Below are 18,217 nucleotides of genomic sequence, written 5' to 3'. Positions count from 1 at the left end.
AGGCAGGACTCACGAAGCGCTGTCACTTTATTAACTCTCCGTTACAGCACCAACGACCGGAGGCGCCCCTGCCGTCCCCCGCACAGCCCGGCCCGGTAGCCTGCACGTTCAGTCACCCCCGCGGTGAGCCCCCCTCGGGACCGCGGCTCGGGGAGTGCCCGCAGCGGGAGGCTGGCAGGGCAGTGGGCCCTGCTGGTGGCTGCTGCCATGGCGCTGTCACAGCCTGGGAGCGCGAGGTCTGCTGAGGCCCCAGGTGCCGCAGGGGTGCACGCCCCGTCCCCAGCAGCTCCACACAAGGCACTTGGGCAGCACCAGGACCCCCGCAGCTCACATGGCTGGCTCCCAGCTGAAGCGGCTGACAGACGTGGACACAGCCACAGTCGTTCCTTTGTTGCTGGTCCCCTGCTCTCGCAACAGCGTTGCCTCGAGAACCTACGGGCAGGAGTTACACCAAGCAGCAGCTTCCAGCCTCTGTGGCAGGAGCCAGCAGTGAAGAAGCTTCCACGGAGACCGGCAGCTGCTCCTACAACAGCAGGCCAGACACACGGAGGAGCTAACAAAACTGTGAGCAGCATCTTCTGCAGCTGACCCCTCCCCAAAGACCCTTGTACCATAGTCAGGACATGGAAGGGACCTACACCTTGCCACACACTGCTTTCCTACCAATAAGGAGCCCGGGTCTCTGAGTGCCGCCAGGTCTGCAGGTGAGAAAGGACCAGGGTGGCAGCCCGAGAGGTGCCAAGATGCTCCCAGGCCCTGTTAGCACTCTTCACGGCATGGGAGGGAGGGCGGATCATGCCCACGTGGCAGATCTTGTAGTTCCTCCCGTGGTTGTTGTCCCAGTGGGTCTTCTGTCCGCACTGGAAAGAGATGCAGAACTCTGTGGCCCTGCGGGAGACGGATGGCTTGGGCAGGGCAAGCTCAAAAGAGAAGGTGTCTGTGTCAGCTGAGCTGTACGTGCTATGCATGTACTGGCAGGAGATGTCCCGGAAGCTCTTCCAGCCATCAAAGGTGATGCGGACCATCACTTTCTTCTCGTACTCGATGTTTCTGACCTTCACTGTCCCTGACAGGGCACGGTCCTGGATCAGGCAGTTCTCCAGGCAGACATGGTTGCTGTGTAGGCGGCTGCGGAAAGTGGTGTAGTCCGCAGAGGGCTGTGGGAAGTCCAGCACATACCTGCACACTTCTGGGCGTGAGTCCCACAGTCTAGGTCGGAAGCAGGCAAGGTCAGACAGGGCATGCTGCAAGTCACAGAGGTCCTCCTCAATCTTTGAGAAGAAGCGGACAGCCGTCAGTGAGAGCCCCTTCATGTCAGCAAACACGACTCTCTTCTTCTGGCCCTTGGAGCTCTTGGTGCTATCTTGCCGCTCGGGCTCAGGTTCTGCGCTCAGCTTCTGGTTGAGACAGGATCGGAGGGGTTTGCGCCCCCGGTTGCCCCGCAGCTCCTCATAGGAGTTCAGCAGCTTGCGGATGGGGGGCGAGTGGCTCAGGCAGAGCCGCATGGCCAGGTCCACGGGCACGGCTCGGGGGGCGATGGCCCTCGCGCTATACACCTGGAAAAGCCTAGAGGCGAAGAGGGGGTCAGGCGGCATGCCCCCGACTGCCGGGCCTCCAGCCCCGGCGAGCGCCCCCCCTTCCCTCCGCCCCCGCCCGCCCCCGCCCCCGCCCCGCGCTCACTCGCCGCAGCTCATCGCGTCCCGCCCGCTCCGGTCCCGCTGCCGGCGGCTCCGCGCGGTCAATGGAGCCGCGGGAGCGCCGGCGGCCGGGACACCCCGCGGCCGCGGCGGCAGCCAATCAGCGCCAGAGACACGCCCCCGAGCGGCCAAGAGGGGCTCGGGGCCGCCCCGCCCCGACGGGCTGAGCACGCGCCCGCGGGTCTCCGCCGGCCACCCCCCGCCCCGTTTGCTCCCACCGCAGCCGGGCTCTGCCCGCTGGCCCCGCACCTCCCCAGGCACCGGGGGGGCGGGCGGGCGGCGCTGCCCCCCACGCTGTGCCGCAAAGGAGCCCGCTCGAGCGAGGCCGATTAACGAGGGCCGGACCGGCGAAGCCCGCGAGGGAAGGGGGCACGGAGACGGAGCCAGCCCAGCGACCCGGGTACCGGAGGCCATCCTCTCCCTGCCGGGTAACGCTCCTGGCTGCGGCCTTCTCCTCGGGAGCCCAGCTACAAAGTGGGCTAATGGGAGGAGCAGCACAGAAAAAGCTCCTAATGCCAGAAAACCGCGAGTGCTCTTAGAAGATAAATGTTTACTGAACTAACAACACCTGGAGGAAGCTACAGGAAGAGAAGCATGTTCCTCTCACATTGTCTTCAGTGGTGGGAGGTTTGAACTGTTTTTATACACCCCTTTTCAGGTGCTTGTTTGAAGACAGCTATTTCCAGGGTGTCTAAGCACAAAGAAAATCAGACTCATCCTCTATCAAAAGCGGATCTAACTCAAAAGTTTCTTACCCTGGTTCCTTGCCCTGAAAAAGAAACTCACTCGCACCCGAGCAGGCAAGAGACAGTGTAGTGTCCCTGACATTTATATTCAAAATCACCTTCACTGTTTAGCTCACATGTGACTCCTTGACAGAAAAGACTGTCACCTAAATCAGATCACCCCTGCCCTGTACTACCTGCTAATCTCTCCAGAGCTGTCTAGCCATTTATGTTAAGCAGCCCTGATTGTTCCTGCTGACAGCACAGATTTTCATCAGCTCATGACACAACCTACCTATCAGTATTTATACATGGCTTTCCATCGCCACTGTGTCTGAACGCCTCCAGCACAATGCAGGACACCTCTCCAGGACAGCCAGGAGAGGTGAGCTTGAACCCAGTGCTTGGCTGGCAAAAATCTGCAGTTCAGCCCTGGCTTCAGTCAGCAAAAACATGAGAAAGAGAAGCAAGAGAGTCAAAGCAGCACCATCCCCTAGAAGGACGTGTGGCACTCGCGTCACTGCTGGCCAGACACTCCTCCCTGGGGAGGAGCAGGACGGCGATCTTTGTGGGTGACCAGGAGCCAGATGCACTCGTCTGGCTGGGCCTGCAGGAGCTGGAGGTGTCTGCTGTTGCCCAGTGCTCCTGGGTACCAGTCCTCCACCTGGCCAGCATCAGAGCAGGTCCATCTGCTGGGCCTAGGCCAGACCTCCTGCTGTCAGCACGCAGTCGACATGCTGTGCCAGAAGCCTCAAGCTGAAGCCCTGACTGGTGACCATGCTCAGGCCCAAGCTAGAAGCAGCGTTCCCCGTTTCTGAGGCCAGCCTCGGAGACAGGCAGCGCCACATCCTTCCACAGAGGTCAGCTGGAGGATCGGCTACGGCGTACTCACCCCTGCAAGATTTAACTGTGGCTGCAACCGCCCCAGTTACAAACCCCAGCAACATCTCCTGAGGTTGTGACAGCAAACTGCCCCCCCCCTTCTCTGAACTAAGGGCTCTTGCTCATAGTCTCGCAAGTTGTCTGCTTTTGAACCATTGAGTACTTGAAGCTTTTTCCGACAGAATTTCCAGTTGTTTCCCCACTGTGTAGGAAAGTTTGTGTAGGTAGTTATTGCTACTAAGGAATAATCCTCCTCACTGAATCACGTTATTTATTTGAGATCATTTTCCTGTAGATAGCCAGGAAAAAAGAAATAGAACCACCTTTGGATTACTTTTCCTAGATGGGACTTTCAGAGGAACAATTCCCTTGATACCAGCTCTAACGCAGACATTTCTCAATTCTGGGAAAGCTATTGTCACCAGAAGCACAGCAGCCTACAGCCAGGGTTAACCAGGGCAGTGGAAGAGAAAGCCCACAGAAAAATACCAGGGACGTTTTCCACACTCCACGTTTCACACACGACTGGGGCCCAAGGGAAGACAGTCCCCCTGCGCACTGTTGTGATGGGTGGCATACTAGATGACTCCACATGCTTACAAGCACAGATGCCCTCCAGCACATACAATGCAGGTGATGAGTCAATTTTCAGCAGTTGCTTTCCAAGAATCATCCTTTCATCACATCCTCTCAGGCTGACAGTGCATTTCCCCCCAACTTCAGTGACTTGGGGGAGTCAACACAGACGTGAAAGAGGCTTCCTAGCAATGCAACAGCTTGCCTCACCCTTCTCCTTCACTCAGGAGAGCAGATCCGGCTCAGGCTGGGAAATCACAGCTCACCATCAGTGCCCTCCTTGCGACCTCTTTCACCATCCACCTACTTTGCATTCAGAGCTAATCACTTCGTAAACCCAAGCTATCTCCACCTCGGAGAGAGCAGAGAAGAGGGGATGTATTTGAGCTCAAGCCTTACAGCAGACCCCACGGAAGTTGGAAAAGATGCTCCCACTCTGCACATTCTCTTCCAGAGGCACAGATTAAGGTGGATGGACTGCCAGGTCTTCTCCTCCATCTAGAAGTACAAGCCAAAAGCATCACTTCCTCGACAAAGTTGTGGACACTTCGTCTTCCCCCAAGAAGACGAACAGAGGCACAGTGTTAGCAGTGAGGCAGTATCCAGTCCCAAAAGTGTCTTGGTATTTAGTCATGGAAGGACACAAAAAGCAGACAGCAGCATCTTCAGGTATGCCAAAACTGAATCTCACTATTAGCCTGACTGACTTCGGCCTACTAGCCATCTTCAAAAATCCTGCACAGTCTGTGATGATGTTGCCATGTGCCAGCTGTCAGACTCCAGAGAGGAGCTGTATCAAAGGCACTCTGGAAAGAAATCAGATCCAGTTAAGATACAGCTGCCAGAAGACGGCAAGCACCCCTTATGCTCACATTGCTGCAGCCACATGAGATGCAGTGGTGAGGCAAGTACTAGCTGTCTGGACAATTGTTCAGTCAAACTTAATAGGGCAAAGGAGAAAGTCTGCCAGACATGCCACCTGGACATTCTCCAAGCAGCTCTTCTATAGCATGCTTCCGCAGCAGCGGATTAATGACGACTTTGGTTGGGAGCTTCAGTCACCTCTGTGAAGCTGCCTGGGCTGTAGATAGGGGCAGGGCACAATCCACAGCCCTTCCTGGGGGGCTGCGCAGGGGTATGTGCTACTGATTCCTAAGGATTAAAACCAGCCTCCTCTTAATGTCTATACTTAAAAGAATCTTCTTTACTTAAATGGATTCATTAGGAACACTATAAACCACACACGCAAAGCCACTCACACTACAAGATGCACTGTGTCACCCCCTGCCTGGCAGAGGAAGGAGAGTGTCAGAGGAGCACCAGGCTGTTCCTCACACAGACCACCATGCAGGGAAGACCCCGCCCTGAAGGAACACAAGCCACTGTCTGTCCACACACCTGACAGGCACTGAGCTGAGGTAGCACGGGACACCCTGGCTTCTTCTCCAACTAGAAGAGGCACGCACAGTGCTGTGACCAGCACAAAGGAATTGTTCGTCCCCCTTGCCCCAGCAGCTGTTTCAGCAGAAGGGAGTTTGACAGTTTCTACCCTCACAACCACAATCAGAAGCTGTACCAGAACCCCTCACTCCGTGGAGGGTGGGTCTTCAGATCATGCATAGCAGAAAGCTGCTTTCTCCTGAGCCCATGATTACAGTTGTTCCGTTTTAGTGAAACTGAACACCACTGGTCTTAAATAAGGCATCCCAGCAGCTACACACTGAAGCTTTCCAGAAAACGCGCTCTGACTCGTCACTTTGCACTTGTTCTATTGATCCAAGTCTCCCTGCACAGGGAGCTGAATGCTCTGCTGCAGAAATCAAATACAGAGCACTGGCCTGATAGGAAGCAGCACGAATAACACACAAAGCATAGAAGGCGAGGCAAAAACAAGACTCCTATTCTCATCCTGCAGCAAGAGACTGTTCTGGGAAAGCTCTGCCAGCCTCATGCTCCAATATCTTTCTAAACAACATGAAGGCACCACAAGCCCCTACAAGCTTACAAAATTCCTCAGAGCTCTTCCACAGTGCTCAGCTGCTGATCATGCAGGCCATCCTGTACAAAGGCCCTACCTGCTCTGGAGTTCACTGACCAAGGCAGCCTTGAGCTTGAGGATTAGCTGTAATAGTGGTGCAATCTCCCTGAAGTCAGCCAGTCCAAGGAAGCAGGTTGGAAAAGGCTGAAAAAGCAGCATTTAAATCCTCTGTGCAGGATCTGCTCTGGTGTTGGCTTTACGCACAGTCTGTGCATGTAGCAGAACTGCAGACTGAAACAGTATGAAGACCCCATGGCTCTGGCACAAACACCCTGAACGTGAACCAGTTGCTCTGGTTAAGAAGAGGTTTGTGACAATCCTGCAAATGCTGTCTGACATTTCCAAAGCATCATTCCAATTGCACCATTCACAATCTGATCAGAGAAAACACAGCTGCCCGTGGCTCCTGGAGGCACTCAATCCTTGGCCCAGGGAAAGAAATGCCATTATCAGCACAAGGTCCAGGCAGCAATTCCAAATCCAGGCCTAGTCTGCAGGCAAATCTCAGATACCTGTAATGGCAAAGGTGGATATTTTACAAGGATAGTGCTATTATTACCAGAATGCCAGGAAAAAGCAGCATACTCCTCTCTGGCCATATTAGAAGGGGCTGTACTGACACAACTGTATCCACACTGGGACACAGGCTGCATAAGCAGAACAAAGCTTGTGCAGCCTGCCTTCCCCAAAGGCAGGGCCTTTCCAAGGAAGGACAGACTTGCTGTTTGGCCTGCATAACAATGCTTCAAGGGAGAAACTTGAGGCAAGTAGAAACCCTGAATTCCTAAGCTCATGGCCATCTCCCAGCTGATATTGTCAGAAAGACAAAGGGAACAAACTTGGTAAACTCTTCACCCTCCCTTCCCACTGCAGGTAAGGCGCTGGTACTAAGCACCCCAACCAGGACCCTATGGCTCTCCCCTGCTCGCCCATGACATTCCCTTTGCGCTGAGCTGCAGTTTCCATCCTTAACGTGTTCCCAATCCCTCCTGCTCCTTCTGCAAGAACCAAGACTTGCTCTGCCAGCAAATACCTTTGTGTGTGGTGGTTTTTTTGCTCAATGGATCATGTGGCAAATATGGTGCAGAAGTATCCCCCTGGTTCACCTCAGAGCAATTAGCCATTTGCACAACATCCAGGGTTGCAGAGACCCTGTGACGAGATCAAAGCTGATGGGGGAAGGTGGAGTTTACATAGCTGGTTGCCACACCATTCAGTCAGTTTCCACCCGATAGCCTAATTTAAAGAACAATGCTAAACTGGAACAGGAATGAACACACAGCTGCAGGTTTAAAAAGAGAGCACCCTGCTATTTACAAAGGCTGTATTCACCTTTGAGGATAGATGCGCTCTGTCCACATGTGCTGTCAAACCAGCCTCAGATCTGGAGAGGCAATACCTACACTCGTCCCTCCTTCGGGACTCCAAGGGGACTGTGGCAAGGCTGCTGCAAAGCCTTGTTGGAGGGAGTGCTGTGACACAGACTGCCCTCACTCAGGAGCAGCAGGGAAAGGAGTCTGGCTGTATTCCAGAAATGTCATAAGCAATTAGGAGTTTGATGAGCTGTGGGGGCAACGAACCCCTCTGCACCAGCAGAGGGAAAGCTGCCCTGCTGATTCATTTGCATGCTTTCAAGGGTACCCCTTCCAACACCGCTGCTGCCCTGCCCAGCCATGCCACGCCCGAAGGGGACACGGCCCGGCCCCACAGCCCGCTCCACCGCGCCGCCCCCGCGCCACCTGCCGGCCGTGGGACCGCGGGGGTCACGGCAGCTGCAGCGGCTGGCCCCCCGGCACCACTGCGGTCCTGGCCCTGCACTTACCGCTCGCCCCTCAGATGAGCTGCACCGCTCCCGAGGCCACCAGCGGGGCAATGGTCTTGTACCGGATCAGATGCTGCGAGCCCTTCTCCAGGTCGATGGTGTACTCTCTGCCAGAGACAGATGGGAAGTTAAGCTGCCTCTCCTGTTTTGCTTTAACCCACACCGCTTTTGTGAAACTAACTTATTTACGTGCACCACATGGGGAAGCGCCCACCTACCTCTGCTCATCCGTCTCTGGCTCGACCAGGATGTTCTCCTGACGCTCCAACACCCTCAGGAACACAAAGGAGTCCAGGTTGGGCTTCGGAACTGCAGACAACGGATTCAGAGCACGAGCTCAGCACTCGCTTATGTTCCTCTGCAGGACACCGAGCTAACAGAGGGGTACGAGGGACAGCACACTCATGGCCAGTAAAGGAAACGCTAGACACTTCTGATCAGATGTAGTGTGCACTGCCTCAGCATAAGACAAGACTTGGCAGGAGCCAGCATGATCCTCTGACAGCAGTGCCAAGGGACAGCAGCATCAAGACGTGTACCACGCAGCAGAGCAGTGTTACAACACTCATCCCATCATTTCTGCTTCTACCAAGCACCGGCTGGAGGACTAGCCCTTAAAATTTCACGCTCCCCAGAGCTTTCCCCACACCCCTGCTGCTATAATTTTCAGATTACCCTGGAGTCTTGATGTACTCACCTGATTTTAGGAGAGACACTTTCTGCAGGTTGGGTGGCATGTGTTTTAGGGCCACGTTTTTCAGATAAGTCTCTGTGTTTGCCATGTACCTGAAATAAATCATTGGAGCATTTACTGGTTTAATCAAATACAGATTTGCAGGGAGAGCATTGACTCAAAACGCCAGCAAGCGACATCTCCTGGTCCCACAGGCATGGCCAGAGCCAAGCCTAATGGCTTGCCCTGGTAACTGGCTCAGAGTTACCAGTTATTTTATTTCACCTCTTTCCTTGTCCATAAGGAAACCTCCTGGTAAGACACGTGATTCTTACTGCAAACCTGTCTAAGGCTAACTGTCTAAGGCTGAACAGACCTGTTCAGCGTAACACACAGGTGAGTTCCATAACCTATAAAAAGGGAGGGAGATGCATGTAAAACCTACTTACTCTTTAGCAAAGGCAAACTCCTCCGGTGATAGAATGGAAGGCTCCCCTTCGGCTCGAGACTTCTCCTTCTCCAGGACATGGGGGAAAAACTTCTCTATCTGATATCGGAACAAAACCCCAAAAGACCGTAACAGACCTCTCCCAGTAGTTCAGCGCCTACAATACCCACTCCCCAGAGGCTTCCCCTACAAGCAGCAGTCCACTGCTGTACAGATGTATGCAACAGCTGCAGGTCTGCCCAAATACCTGCTCCTGAATTAGCAGCGATATGGTCAGCTGGGGTCTCCAAGCTGCACAACCGTATGTGTACCTGGCAGGACCCAGGCAGAACATGCAAACATTCAATTGTGCCATCCTGGACTTAGATGAGGTAAGAAAACACTCATAGCAATGCTGTGATCCTCCTTCATCACAACAGAAAAGCGTGTCCAAGGAATGAATTCCTTTGGGTTGCACTTCGGAGGACAGAGACAGAGAGAGATGGAGCGTGCTTTAACTAAGTGCCTTGCTGAAGCAGGAGGCATTATATAGGTAAAAATCATTCCTGAAGTCACCCTTTTTCATCCCCTGGGCAGCACAAGCAAGTATTACCTTCACAAGCCTACATCGCAAGTAGCTGCTGAGCACGTAACGGATCCTTTCAATCTCCATGCGGTGAACGCTGACCTTCAAGTCTCCTCTCTTTGCCCGTTTCAGGTTTGCCTCCTGCAAGGAAAGACAAAGAGAAATTAAATGGTTGAAATGTCAAACAACAAGAAATAGAGAGGAAGATAGGTTTTGTACATAGGGCCCACAAAAACAGACTGTAGCTGCTTTTGGTGACACAAAGCACGCTGTTTCCTTGTATCTCTCAGTCCCCTCTCTGAGAGAAGCTCAAAGAAGGTACTCAGAACAGCCTCATCTCAGGGACAGAGGAGCAGACAATCCTGGCAATCCCAGAGGGACCCAAGCATGTATCTGCCAGGCCAGGCAACCAGGGCCTGCCTGTACCACCACCTTAGCCCAGCAGAACTTACCATATGGTCCAACTGCTCCACAACACACTCAATGATCTCAGGTTTGCTCTCCAACAGCTCTGGGGCAAACTTCTCATTCAGCCAGGCCTGAAAGAAGGCACGCTATATGTAGAAGTGAGGAATGCACCTGCTATACGACCCAGACCCCAGAGAGACCAGAAACTCAGCCCTTCCCACCTCCGCCGGCGAACCCAGGGACCCGGCCCCCAGCCGCCCCACATCTCCCCCACAGAGCCCAGGGCCCAGCTTTCAGTCACCCCCCCAGATATCTCCAGGGAGCTCAGGGGCCCGGCCCTCAGCCGCTCTCCCCAGCCCACACTACCTGCTCCAGGCTGTGGATGAGCTGCGCCGGGGTAAGCACCAGTTCCTCACTGCCCCCATCCGAGTCCCCCTCCGTCCCCTCACCGCTCGCCATCCCGCCACAGCCTCCCGCCAACAGCTACGGCCCTCCGCGCATGCGCGGTCCAGCCCACTGCGCAGCCGCCCGGCGCAGCCCGGATCCGCCCCACTGCGCAGCCGCCCGCGCGGCCCAGGTGAACGCCACTGCGCAGGCGCCCCACCCCCAAGAAAATGGCCGGCGGCGCGGCGGGCCTCGGGGCGGGGTGAACCGCCCCAGCCCTGTGCGGCCAGCAGCCGCGGAAGGCCGCTGAAAAACAAAGCTATACTGAAAGCGGACGAAACAGTTGCGGCTTAGGAACTGATCTTGAAATGATGCTAGCTCTGTTTGTTCCCAACCAAGACCCTGCTACTGTAGGAGCAAAAGTCTCACCAATAGTGCTACTTTATGCAAAGCAGTGCTATCAAATATGACACGGACACAGTTTAAGAAAAAATTTACTAATCCATTAGTACTTCCGCCAATATTGCAACAGATTTGAAAGGCAAACACTGTTACAGTTTAGAAAAAACAAATTTTATACAGTTAAAGTATTAAATCTCAAAAAAACAGAAATCGGTGGCTGAGTAATAAGCCTGGAATTTCAGATCCAGTATTAGCACCTACAGCACCACCAAAAGCCAGAACACTCGACCTGTTCTGCATCAGTCTTCTCCTTTTCTATATTCTTGAATTCCTTCTATAATTGGACAGTGACGCTCAGAACCTAAACTAGGACATCCTTGCTTTGATAAGGGAAAAGGATAAGAGAAAAAATGTTAAGCCAGCCTGGTTTGTAGGAACTTTACTTTTGCAGGTATTGCTGAGAATGTCGATGCACAGGGGATACTAAATAATGCACAGTTCTACTTTTCAATAGTGTGCCAGCAGATAGAATTAAGAAACCATCTTACACAACATCTAACAGTTTGTCAAATCAATGTTTTCCTATAAATTATATATAATAAATCCATAAAGAAACAGTTTTACACTTCACATTAATCAGAGTAGGGTAGGAATTGTTATGTTTATTGGTTCAGCATCCATTTTATTATACTTACTGTTTTATGATTGAATAGACCCCCCTCTTCTGGTGAGCATTGACAGATGCAATAACAGCGCAGATACAGTAGTAGAAAAAACACCAGGATTAAAGTCCGGCTATTCCTCCCCCTTCTACGAACAACCAAAACATTGAAACAAGTAAGACTTTGCCTTCTGGTTTTCCACAAGAATCAGCACAGGAAACGTAAAACGCTTGTTGCCTTGAGTCACTTCTTGCCAGTCAGAGGCACTGTGTATCCCCTCACTCCAATACTGAACTGGAGGGAAGGCCTCATTTCTGGAAAATTCCCAACTCTGACTTGTAGCTTTCCAAAGCCCGATTGATGTACAGAAGAGTTTAAGAACTAGGGAGGAACAGCACTGCACTTACGTGACTAAAACTAGACTTCCGTTGGGCTAAGTGCCCATTTCTTTCAGAAGAGTACGTAGCTTTACCACTTCTGCTTTTTCTTGAAAAAGACTAAAAAGTGATCTCATTACTTAAAAGTTTGCCACAAAATGGATGCTGACCAGCCAGGTCACCCCATGTGGAGCAGTTTTAGGAAGTTAGTCCTTGTAGTAGATGGCACTGTGGATCTGGCAGCAGAGAAAGGAATGATGCTCTAAAGTAGGAGGTAGGGGAACTTTGATACAGCGAGTCCACTGTTGAGCTATCTGCTAGAAAAGAAATTTCATATTATTAGAAACTATTACTAAATAAAACCAACAAAATCCTACACAAACCTTTACATAGCTATATTTTGTTGTCTTAGGAGGTATGTAGCAGGAAAGGTATGGTTACCACGTGCTGTGGTGAGAGTAGCAGGAACAGAAGCCAACACTCTGGATTTCATTTGTCTAACAGGAAATAAAGACCTTTACTTCTTTGTTTCTTTCTGCATAACAGGCATAAATATTTCCAATCTCTTTTCTGCACACATTGCCAACAACCTAGACCTAGAATACCATCCCAGGATCTGCAGAGTACCTAAGACAAGGGAGCCAGTTCAAATTTGAGCTTTTCAAAACCAAAGCTTAATGAAAGTTCAGTAGGTATTTTTGAAACTCAGGGATAGTAATTTTGCAGTTCTATACTGCATGCAATTAGCATGATCCTTTATTTTAGCCTCTCTCTTTCAAGCACTCTGAGCACCCTTTTCACTTTGTGACTCTGCCACACAGTATCATGAAAACTAAGTGCCTTTCAGCAACTTTTTCCAGTTAAAGCTACCAAAGCTAGAAGTTGCTGGCCACTCTTAACTGAAAGCATCACGAGTAAAGATACCAAAGTGAGAACTGGAACAGCATCCAGCCAAAAAACAGCGATAAAAAGTTTTTGGATGCTAGAATACAGCTAGAACACAGGGACAAAGTCATGCAAAGATTTTTCCACTGAAAACTATTGGGTAGGATAAGATCTCAAATACAGTAGCAGATCTCAGAGTTCCTCTGAATTTACACAGATGTTGCAGAGACCATTAGAAGTCTTAAGATTCCTAGCCAGAGTCATATCCTCTGCCACTATACAGGATAGAAAGACAGTCCACATTTTGTAGAGGCCATGCAGGCTGCATTCATGAACAGATCATCCAGGACAGTATGCAGGCTCCAAATGACTAGGTTACAGATGAGGAGATGAATACCTAATAAAGCTCCAGTTCCAGATTAGGCTTACTTGGGTACTCATACTGCTTTCAAAACAGATGTTTACTGACCACAAATATTTGCAACTCATCAAACCATCCAGAACTTCACGATACAAGTCTTTCTTCATTTAGAAATTTCAGTTGTTTGAACACTGACAGAACTAGCTTTCATGTAATTGCTCAAAACCCCATCACCTACGAAAACATTCTGCAGTAATTGCGGTGAAATGAGTCATGACAAATGGCTTGTGCCAAATATATGCAGATGCAGTTGATAAAACACAAACTTATTCCAGCAGCAGAACACAAGTGCCATGCAATACAACAGATTCCCAAGTGCTAATAACCAGATAAAGAAGGTTATTTTGAGACAGAATTGGCATCTACGAACAATGCCAAGTTGACAAGCCAGAGTTGTTTAGAAACAGGTATGCATCAGCAAGAATCTTCACCGGTTTGCTTTACCGGAACTTCTTGTCATGGCTTGCTCCAGCTTGCAGTAGATTAATCTGGTTTATATGCACTGTAAATATGGGTCAATCATAAGCAGGCTACCAAAAGAGACATCCTAGAGATGTGTAGCAGAGGCAGGTTAGAAAAAGCACTGAAAGAATTTAGTAATACTACCAAGTAAGTTACTTGCATTTTCCCTTTAGGCTGTGTAAGATTTGACTCTTGGAATATGCCATATTCAAAGATTCAGGACAGCAGATAAGATACACTGTATTTATACGGTATCTTATCAAACATTTCTGAGCAGAAGAGGTTTGGAAGAATCCCACCATTTGGCACATGAAACCAAAGTATCACCCCAGGCCATAGTAGTTCTCTTTTCAGTCCCTTCTGGAACAGAAAAGCTGCCATTCAACAGCATATAGAAGTGAATCTTCTATATACTTAGAGCCACGAAGGTAAAATGTAATTACTCACATTGATTTGTTCAGGATTCTGGGACTAATAATATTGACTTCTAGGCAAAATACAAGGGGATCTTTCACATGCTGTGGTTACGACCCTGATTTCACAAGTGCTCGAAACATGGAAGCTTTTAAAATAGACCCTGGTCTGAGGTATCACAGAAAACATTCAAAAGGAAAGGCTGTATCTTTCACAGCAGTATAGGAAGAGCAGATGCTAGTACAGCACCATCAACGATTTTCCCTGAGTATTTCTCTCTTATGCTATTAGTCTGAAAACTATTTGGGGATCCAAAATAAGCATTTAAATAGTGACCTATTTTAAAGTCAAATTTAAGGGTTAGTCTTAAGTTTTGTCTGCTCGGAACCTTGTGACAGAAAAGCTTCAAGAGAATAAAAAAAGATTTTTATCTACAGAAAGGAGAACGATTTTGGACATACTACAGGTTTAATGGATATTTACACAATCAAGACCTGAATTTCTCTAAAGGTAAATCTGGTATCATCTGATCTGTATTAACATTCAGTGGCATAATGCCAAGTATTGGTATTTCTACTTATTCTGAAAACCTAGTCCACACAAGATCTATGTGAACAGCCTTTGATTACATAACGGTGATGGGATAAATATTCTGTCTCAGTACGACAGAATCTACCCCTCTGAGCATAGAAAACAGGTTGAGATTGATCTAGTATAAGGTTAACATGTACCTGAGACTCCACAGTTTTATCTTCCACTGGTCATACCTCTGTCTTCATAAATGGTAATTTCAATCTGCACAGAAAAGCTGTTAGGGAAACATACTATAAAAAGATTATGAAAACAAAAAAAAAAGTGGAAAAACATTAAGATACTAGAACTTTTGATCCTTCTGCTTCATACCTGCTGTTTCAAGGCTAGTTTCAGAGCTACAAAGTAAACAGAACAGTACACATAAGAGATGCCCTGTCAGGTCAGATCAGTGGCCTATCCAGCCCAGGACTGTCCTGACAACAAGAACACAAGATGCTGTGCATGGAGGGTTTGTGAGCCTTGCCACCTTCTCTTAAATTTCAGGAAAGGCTATGCACTAGATAAAAGTTAACACTTCTACAGTTCAGCTGCTAAGTCACTAACAAAACTGAAAATGCTTTTACTCAAGTTGAATGTTTTTTTTCAGGAGGTGTATGCATAGAAAAATGTGGAAAACATTTGAGAATAATGAAGTCATGTAGGTGACAGCTATAAGCTATTTAGATGAATACACAAATAACCCAACTGCAAGGAATTAGCCTTAGCACACATTTAATTGGCATTCTCTGCTTAAAGTTGCTTCGGTTTCAACATTCTCAAAAAATGATACGTGTTACTCATTCTATCCCTAGATTTGCTATGCGAGGTCTTTACAGCTGCTAAGGTAATAACTAGATAAAATGCCTTCAGTGTGGTTCAAGAGTTGAAGAAAAAAGGTTAAAATAAGCCATGCTAGAACCAAGAGCAAGTGCTAGGCTGGTATCAACTTAAAGGGATGTCATATGGAGAAATCTTCACCTGAACCTGAGCTGAGGGTTGCAAATTAAGCAACAGCCATCTCTTGCTTTCACATTATCAATTTCTATCCTACTAAGTTGGTCACTTTTTTCCAATTGGACAAACTTCATTTTTAGAAGTCACTGAAATAGAGGAAGCATCTAAAGCGTTGGAAGTACTCCGTTTATACATACTGCGTTTCCAAGGAAGTCTCAAAGGACAGATTCCCATACTGCGTTTTCATTGCCTTTTGATGTGACACATCTTAACGTACTAAAATCTGACCAGAGAACAGTACACAACGGAGAGTACACAACGGAGAGTAACAAGACTAATCACATATTCTGCCGTATCACAGATGAAGCATGACCACAGGGTGCCATACTGAGATAAACAGGTAGCACATCATAAATGGACAAACCAGGAGACAATCTAAGAAACCACAGAAGGATACAACTCTTAGTCCTCTTTCAATGGGGTCTGTCAGAAGGAGGCCCTGAGGAGCATAGATCTTCTCGTTCTGTTCCTGAATGAACTTGGCAATTTTCTTTAGAACCTGGTAACAGAACAGCACAGAAGTCACAGTTCCTTAGTCAGGTTTCCCTATGTTAACAGTCAGAGCCCCAGCAATATCACAAATATAGCAACGTTAGGAGAGCCTAGCACACAACTAGAGGCAGAACTTGCGTGATTCCTCTGAAGTACAAGCAATCATTACGTTACTCAAATTGACTAATATAGACAAATCTGTCTGATGTATATGTGAAATCACTCTGCAGTAAGATCCAGAGTCTATGTGGAATCTGTAGGACAATGGTGCAAGTCACAGAAATCCTACCAAGAAATAAGTCTTTGGCTGAAGTCTACGAGACATACTGCCTTCCAAGTAACAAGGTAAACAAAAGAAGTGCACCTTTTCATAATGCGTTTCCATGCACAAGAAGATGGTATAGGCAGTCAGACAGGCGAGACACCCTTCAAGATAAGATTGACCCCCAAGTTTTTCAGCTTCTGCATAGAGGTTATTCAGTGTTCGGACAGTCTCTTCAAACTGCTGCCTATCAATCTGCAAGAGAAGTCAAGTTTAGCTGTCATGCCCTGCACATTTCAGAACTCACCGATGTCTTCAGATATCTACCTTCATTTACGGCTTATTTGCACTTCCACACTTTGCAGCCACCGTGTTTAGAGCCAAAGTCTGAAGGACACTTTGAGTTACAGACCTGTAGTTCTTTGTTAAATATCTGCCAAGTGATTAGATCAAGTCTGAATTCCAACACAATGTGAGCACAAACAAGTAACATAACTAAACCAATGTGCAATTCAACTGGAAAAAAGAAAAGCTTAATTCACACGCAAAGAGATAAGGTAGATTAAAAAGAGCAATTAGGAAGTGGATTGACAGAGCTGACTTCTAATATCAATAATGCCTTACTGCTGCTGCAGTGCTGGTCAAACAAGCTCTCAATAAAACAATATAAAACAAAACAAAGAAATGGGGAAGAGAAGAAAAGTGCAATGAAAAAAAGAAAAGGCATTAGCAAAGAGTGTTTATTTTGCTATCAGTTGAAGATATTACATCTGACAGCATTAAACAAAATGAAAGTACTTGAGACAGTACTTGTGAGGTTACTGAACAGGCTCAGCAGAACTGGCTGGTCTCCACAAGAGAGGACAGCGTTAATGCACCACAGTACAACAACGCACGCTTTATTCTCACCAACATAATGAACACATTCTATTTTACTGCTACAAAAGACAGCTGGCTTCCTCAGGATTAAAGAAAGCACAAAACACCAGCATTTCATAAACACCGAAGAGAAGCATTTTTGAAGTATTTTTCATGCGGCTTTTCGCTGCAAATGAAAACTATTTTCTTACCACAATTGATCAGAAATGCCATTTGGACAACAAACAACGCTTTTATGCCAAAACCCAAACAATAGCCAAAGCAGGATATGCCTTTAAAATTTGAAGTCATGCCTCTCTCACACTATGCATAGGGCTGTAACAGAAAGAGAGGATTAGAAAGCTCTAGCGTCCTCAAACTTAAAGGCAGATATGAGACCTTAGCATAGCAGCCTTGGGGTGTGCCGGAGAGAGAACTGTTCCCAGGACAGGGACACGGGGTGAAACCCCACCTCCCTCCCACACCTAAAAAGGACGGCTTTAGGTAAAGGAGCGGAGGTTTGTGCAAGAGACCTACCACGTGCTTCAGAAAGACGGAGAACGGGCTTACGGCCACGAGAGTCTGTCGGGTCACTCGTGAGCGCCGGCCGGTCCCTGTCCGCACGCCCTTACACCCCAGGGCCCGCGGGCGTACGCCGGGTCCCGCCCTTCCCCGCCGCCCAGCGGGCTCGAAAGCGCCGCTCCCACCGCGCGCAGCGCGAGCTGCGAGCCCCAGCGGCGGCGGCGAGGCGGGCGGCGGGGGTGGGCCCCGGGCTGCCCGGAGGGCTCGGAGCAGGCCCGCCCCGCCTTACCCTGTTCTCCAGCTCGGCCGGGAACTTGCTCTGGAACTGGCACCGCGTCCCGCCGCTGTAGTCGCGCTGGATGAACACCTTGCCCGACACGGGCGCCTGCTGCGGCCTCATCCCGCCGCCGCCACTCGCGGCAGCCGCCGCCCGCTCCGCTCCGGTCCGCCGGGCGCCGCTGCTCACTTACGGCTGTCGCAAAAGCGTCGGGACGACTCTGGGCTGGGGAAAGGGCGGAAGTGCCGTCTGGCGCACGCGCCGCCGCCTCGCCAACCCTCGGGGAGCGGCAGTGCGCAGGCGCGGCTCCGCCGTGCAGCTGAGCGGCAGGGTCTGCGCATGCGTGCAGGCCGCCCGCCTCCCATTGGCTGCGTGGTG

General features: G+C 49.6%; 3 protein-coding genes across 5 annotated transcripts; all 3 read right to left on the bottom strand.

Moving 5' to 3' along the window:
• Positions 1 to 3: 3 nt before the first annotated feature.
• LOC143170567 (protein phosphatase 1 regulatory subunit 3C-B-like) lies at positions 4 to 1,708 on the bottom strand. The gene is made up of 2 exons (XM_076358970.1): positions 1,681 to 1,708; positions 4 to 1,566 (listed from the first exon to the last, which is right to left on the bottom strand). The coding sequence occupies exons 1-2, from the start codon at positions 1,692 to 1,694 to the stop codon at positions 660 to 662; spliced, it is 921 nt and encodes a 306-aa protein (XP_076215085.1). The 5' UTR covers positions 1,695 to 1,708; the 3' UTR covers positions 4 to 659.
• GINS4 (GINS complex subunit 4) lies at positions 1,503 to 10,298 on the bottom strand. Of its 2 annotated transcripts, none has more exons than XM_076358971.1 (8): positions 10,201 to 10,298; positions 9,879 to 9,965; positions 9,454 to 9,567; positions 8,863 to 8,960; positions 8,438 to 8,526; positions 7,959 to 8,049; positions 7,741 to 7,847; positions 1,503 to 1,566 (listed from the first exon to the last, which is right to left on the bottom strand). In XM_076358971.1, the coding sequence occupies exons 1-7, from the start codon at positions 10,291 to 10,293 to the stop codon at positions 7,751 to 7,753; spliced, it is 669 nt and encodes a 222-aa protein (XP_076215086.1). In that variant the 5' UTR covers positions 10,294 to 10,298; the 3' UTR covers positions 1,503 to 1,566; positions 7,741 to 7,750. The 2 variants fall into 2 exon arrangements, with proteins under 2 accessions (XP_076215086.1, XP_076215087.1); XM_076358972.1 differs by lacking the exon at positions 1,503 to 1,566 and adding an exon at positions 3,402 to 4,686.
• A 397-nt stretch (positions 10,299 to 10,695) lies between these two features.
• GOLGA7 (golgin A7) lies at positions 10,696 to 18,013 on the bottom strand. 2 transcript variants are annotated; one of them, XM_076358869.1, is made up of 5 exons: positions 17,852 to 18,013; positions 16,285 to 16,437; positions 15,826 to 15,927; positions 14,573 to 14,636; positions 10,696 to 11,976 (listed from the first exon to the last, which is right to left on the bottom strand). In XM_076358869.1, the coding sequence occupies exons 1-4, from the start codon at positions 17,960 to 17,962 to the stop codon at positions 14,589 to 14,591; spliced, it is 414 nt and encodes a 137-aa protein (XP_076214984.1). In that variant the 5' UTR covers positions 17,963 to 18,013; the 3' UTR covers positions 10,696 to 11,976; positions 14,573 to 14,588. The 2 variants fall into 2 exon arrangements, with proteins under 2 accessions (XP_076214984.1, XP_076214985.1); XM_076358870.1 differs by having other exon boundaries at positions 10,696 to 11,973.
• Between the last annotated feature and the right edge of the window lie 204 nt (positions 18,014 to 18,217).

The sequence above is a fragment of the Aptenodytes patagonicus genome, chromosome 24 (assembly GCF_965638725.1).
Source record: "Aptenodytes patagonicus chromosome 24, bAptPat1.pri.cur, whole genome shotgun sequence".
NCBI classification, from domain to species: domain Eukaryota; kingdom Metazoa; phylum Chordata; class Aves; order Sphenisciformes; family Spheniscidae; genus Aptenodytes; species Aptenodytes patagonicus.
Note: the sequence above shows the minus strand (reverse complement) of the source record. Positions and strands in the feature narration are given on the sequence as shown.

What these genes read in the sequence shown, in the direction of transcription:
- GINS4 (XM_076358971.1), bottom strand. Translation starts at nt 10,293, where the DNA reads ATGGCGAGCGGTGAGGGGACGGAGGGGGACTCGGATGGGGGCAGTGAG. An exon ending in TGGAGCAGTTGGACCATATG is followed by an intron (nt 9,568 to 9,878) that starts GTAAGTTCTGCT and finishes CTTTCCTTGCAG; the next exon opens with GAGGCAAACCTGAAACGGGC. An exon ending in GAGTTTGCCTTTGCTAAAGA is followed by an intron (nt 8,527 to 8,862) that starts GTAAGTAGGTTT and finishes GATTTATTTCAG; the next exon opens with GTACATGGCAAACACAGAGA.
- GOLGA7 (XM_076358869.1), bottom strand. Translation starts at nt 17,962, where the DNA reads ATGAGGCCGCAGCAGGCGCCCGTGTCGGGCAAGGTGTTCATCCAGCGC. An exon ending in CGGCCGAGCTGGAGAACAGG is followed by an intron (nt 16,438 to 17,851) that starts GTAAGGCGGGGC and finishes CTTCTCTTGCAG; the next exon opens with ATTGATAGGCAGCAGTTTGA. An exon ending in TGGAAACGCATTATGAAAAG is followed by an intron (nt 15,928 to 16,284) that starts GTGCACTTCTTT and finishes TTCTGTTACCAG; the next exon opens with GTTCTAAAGAAAATTGCCAA.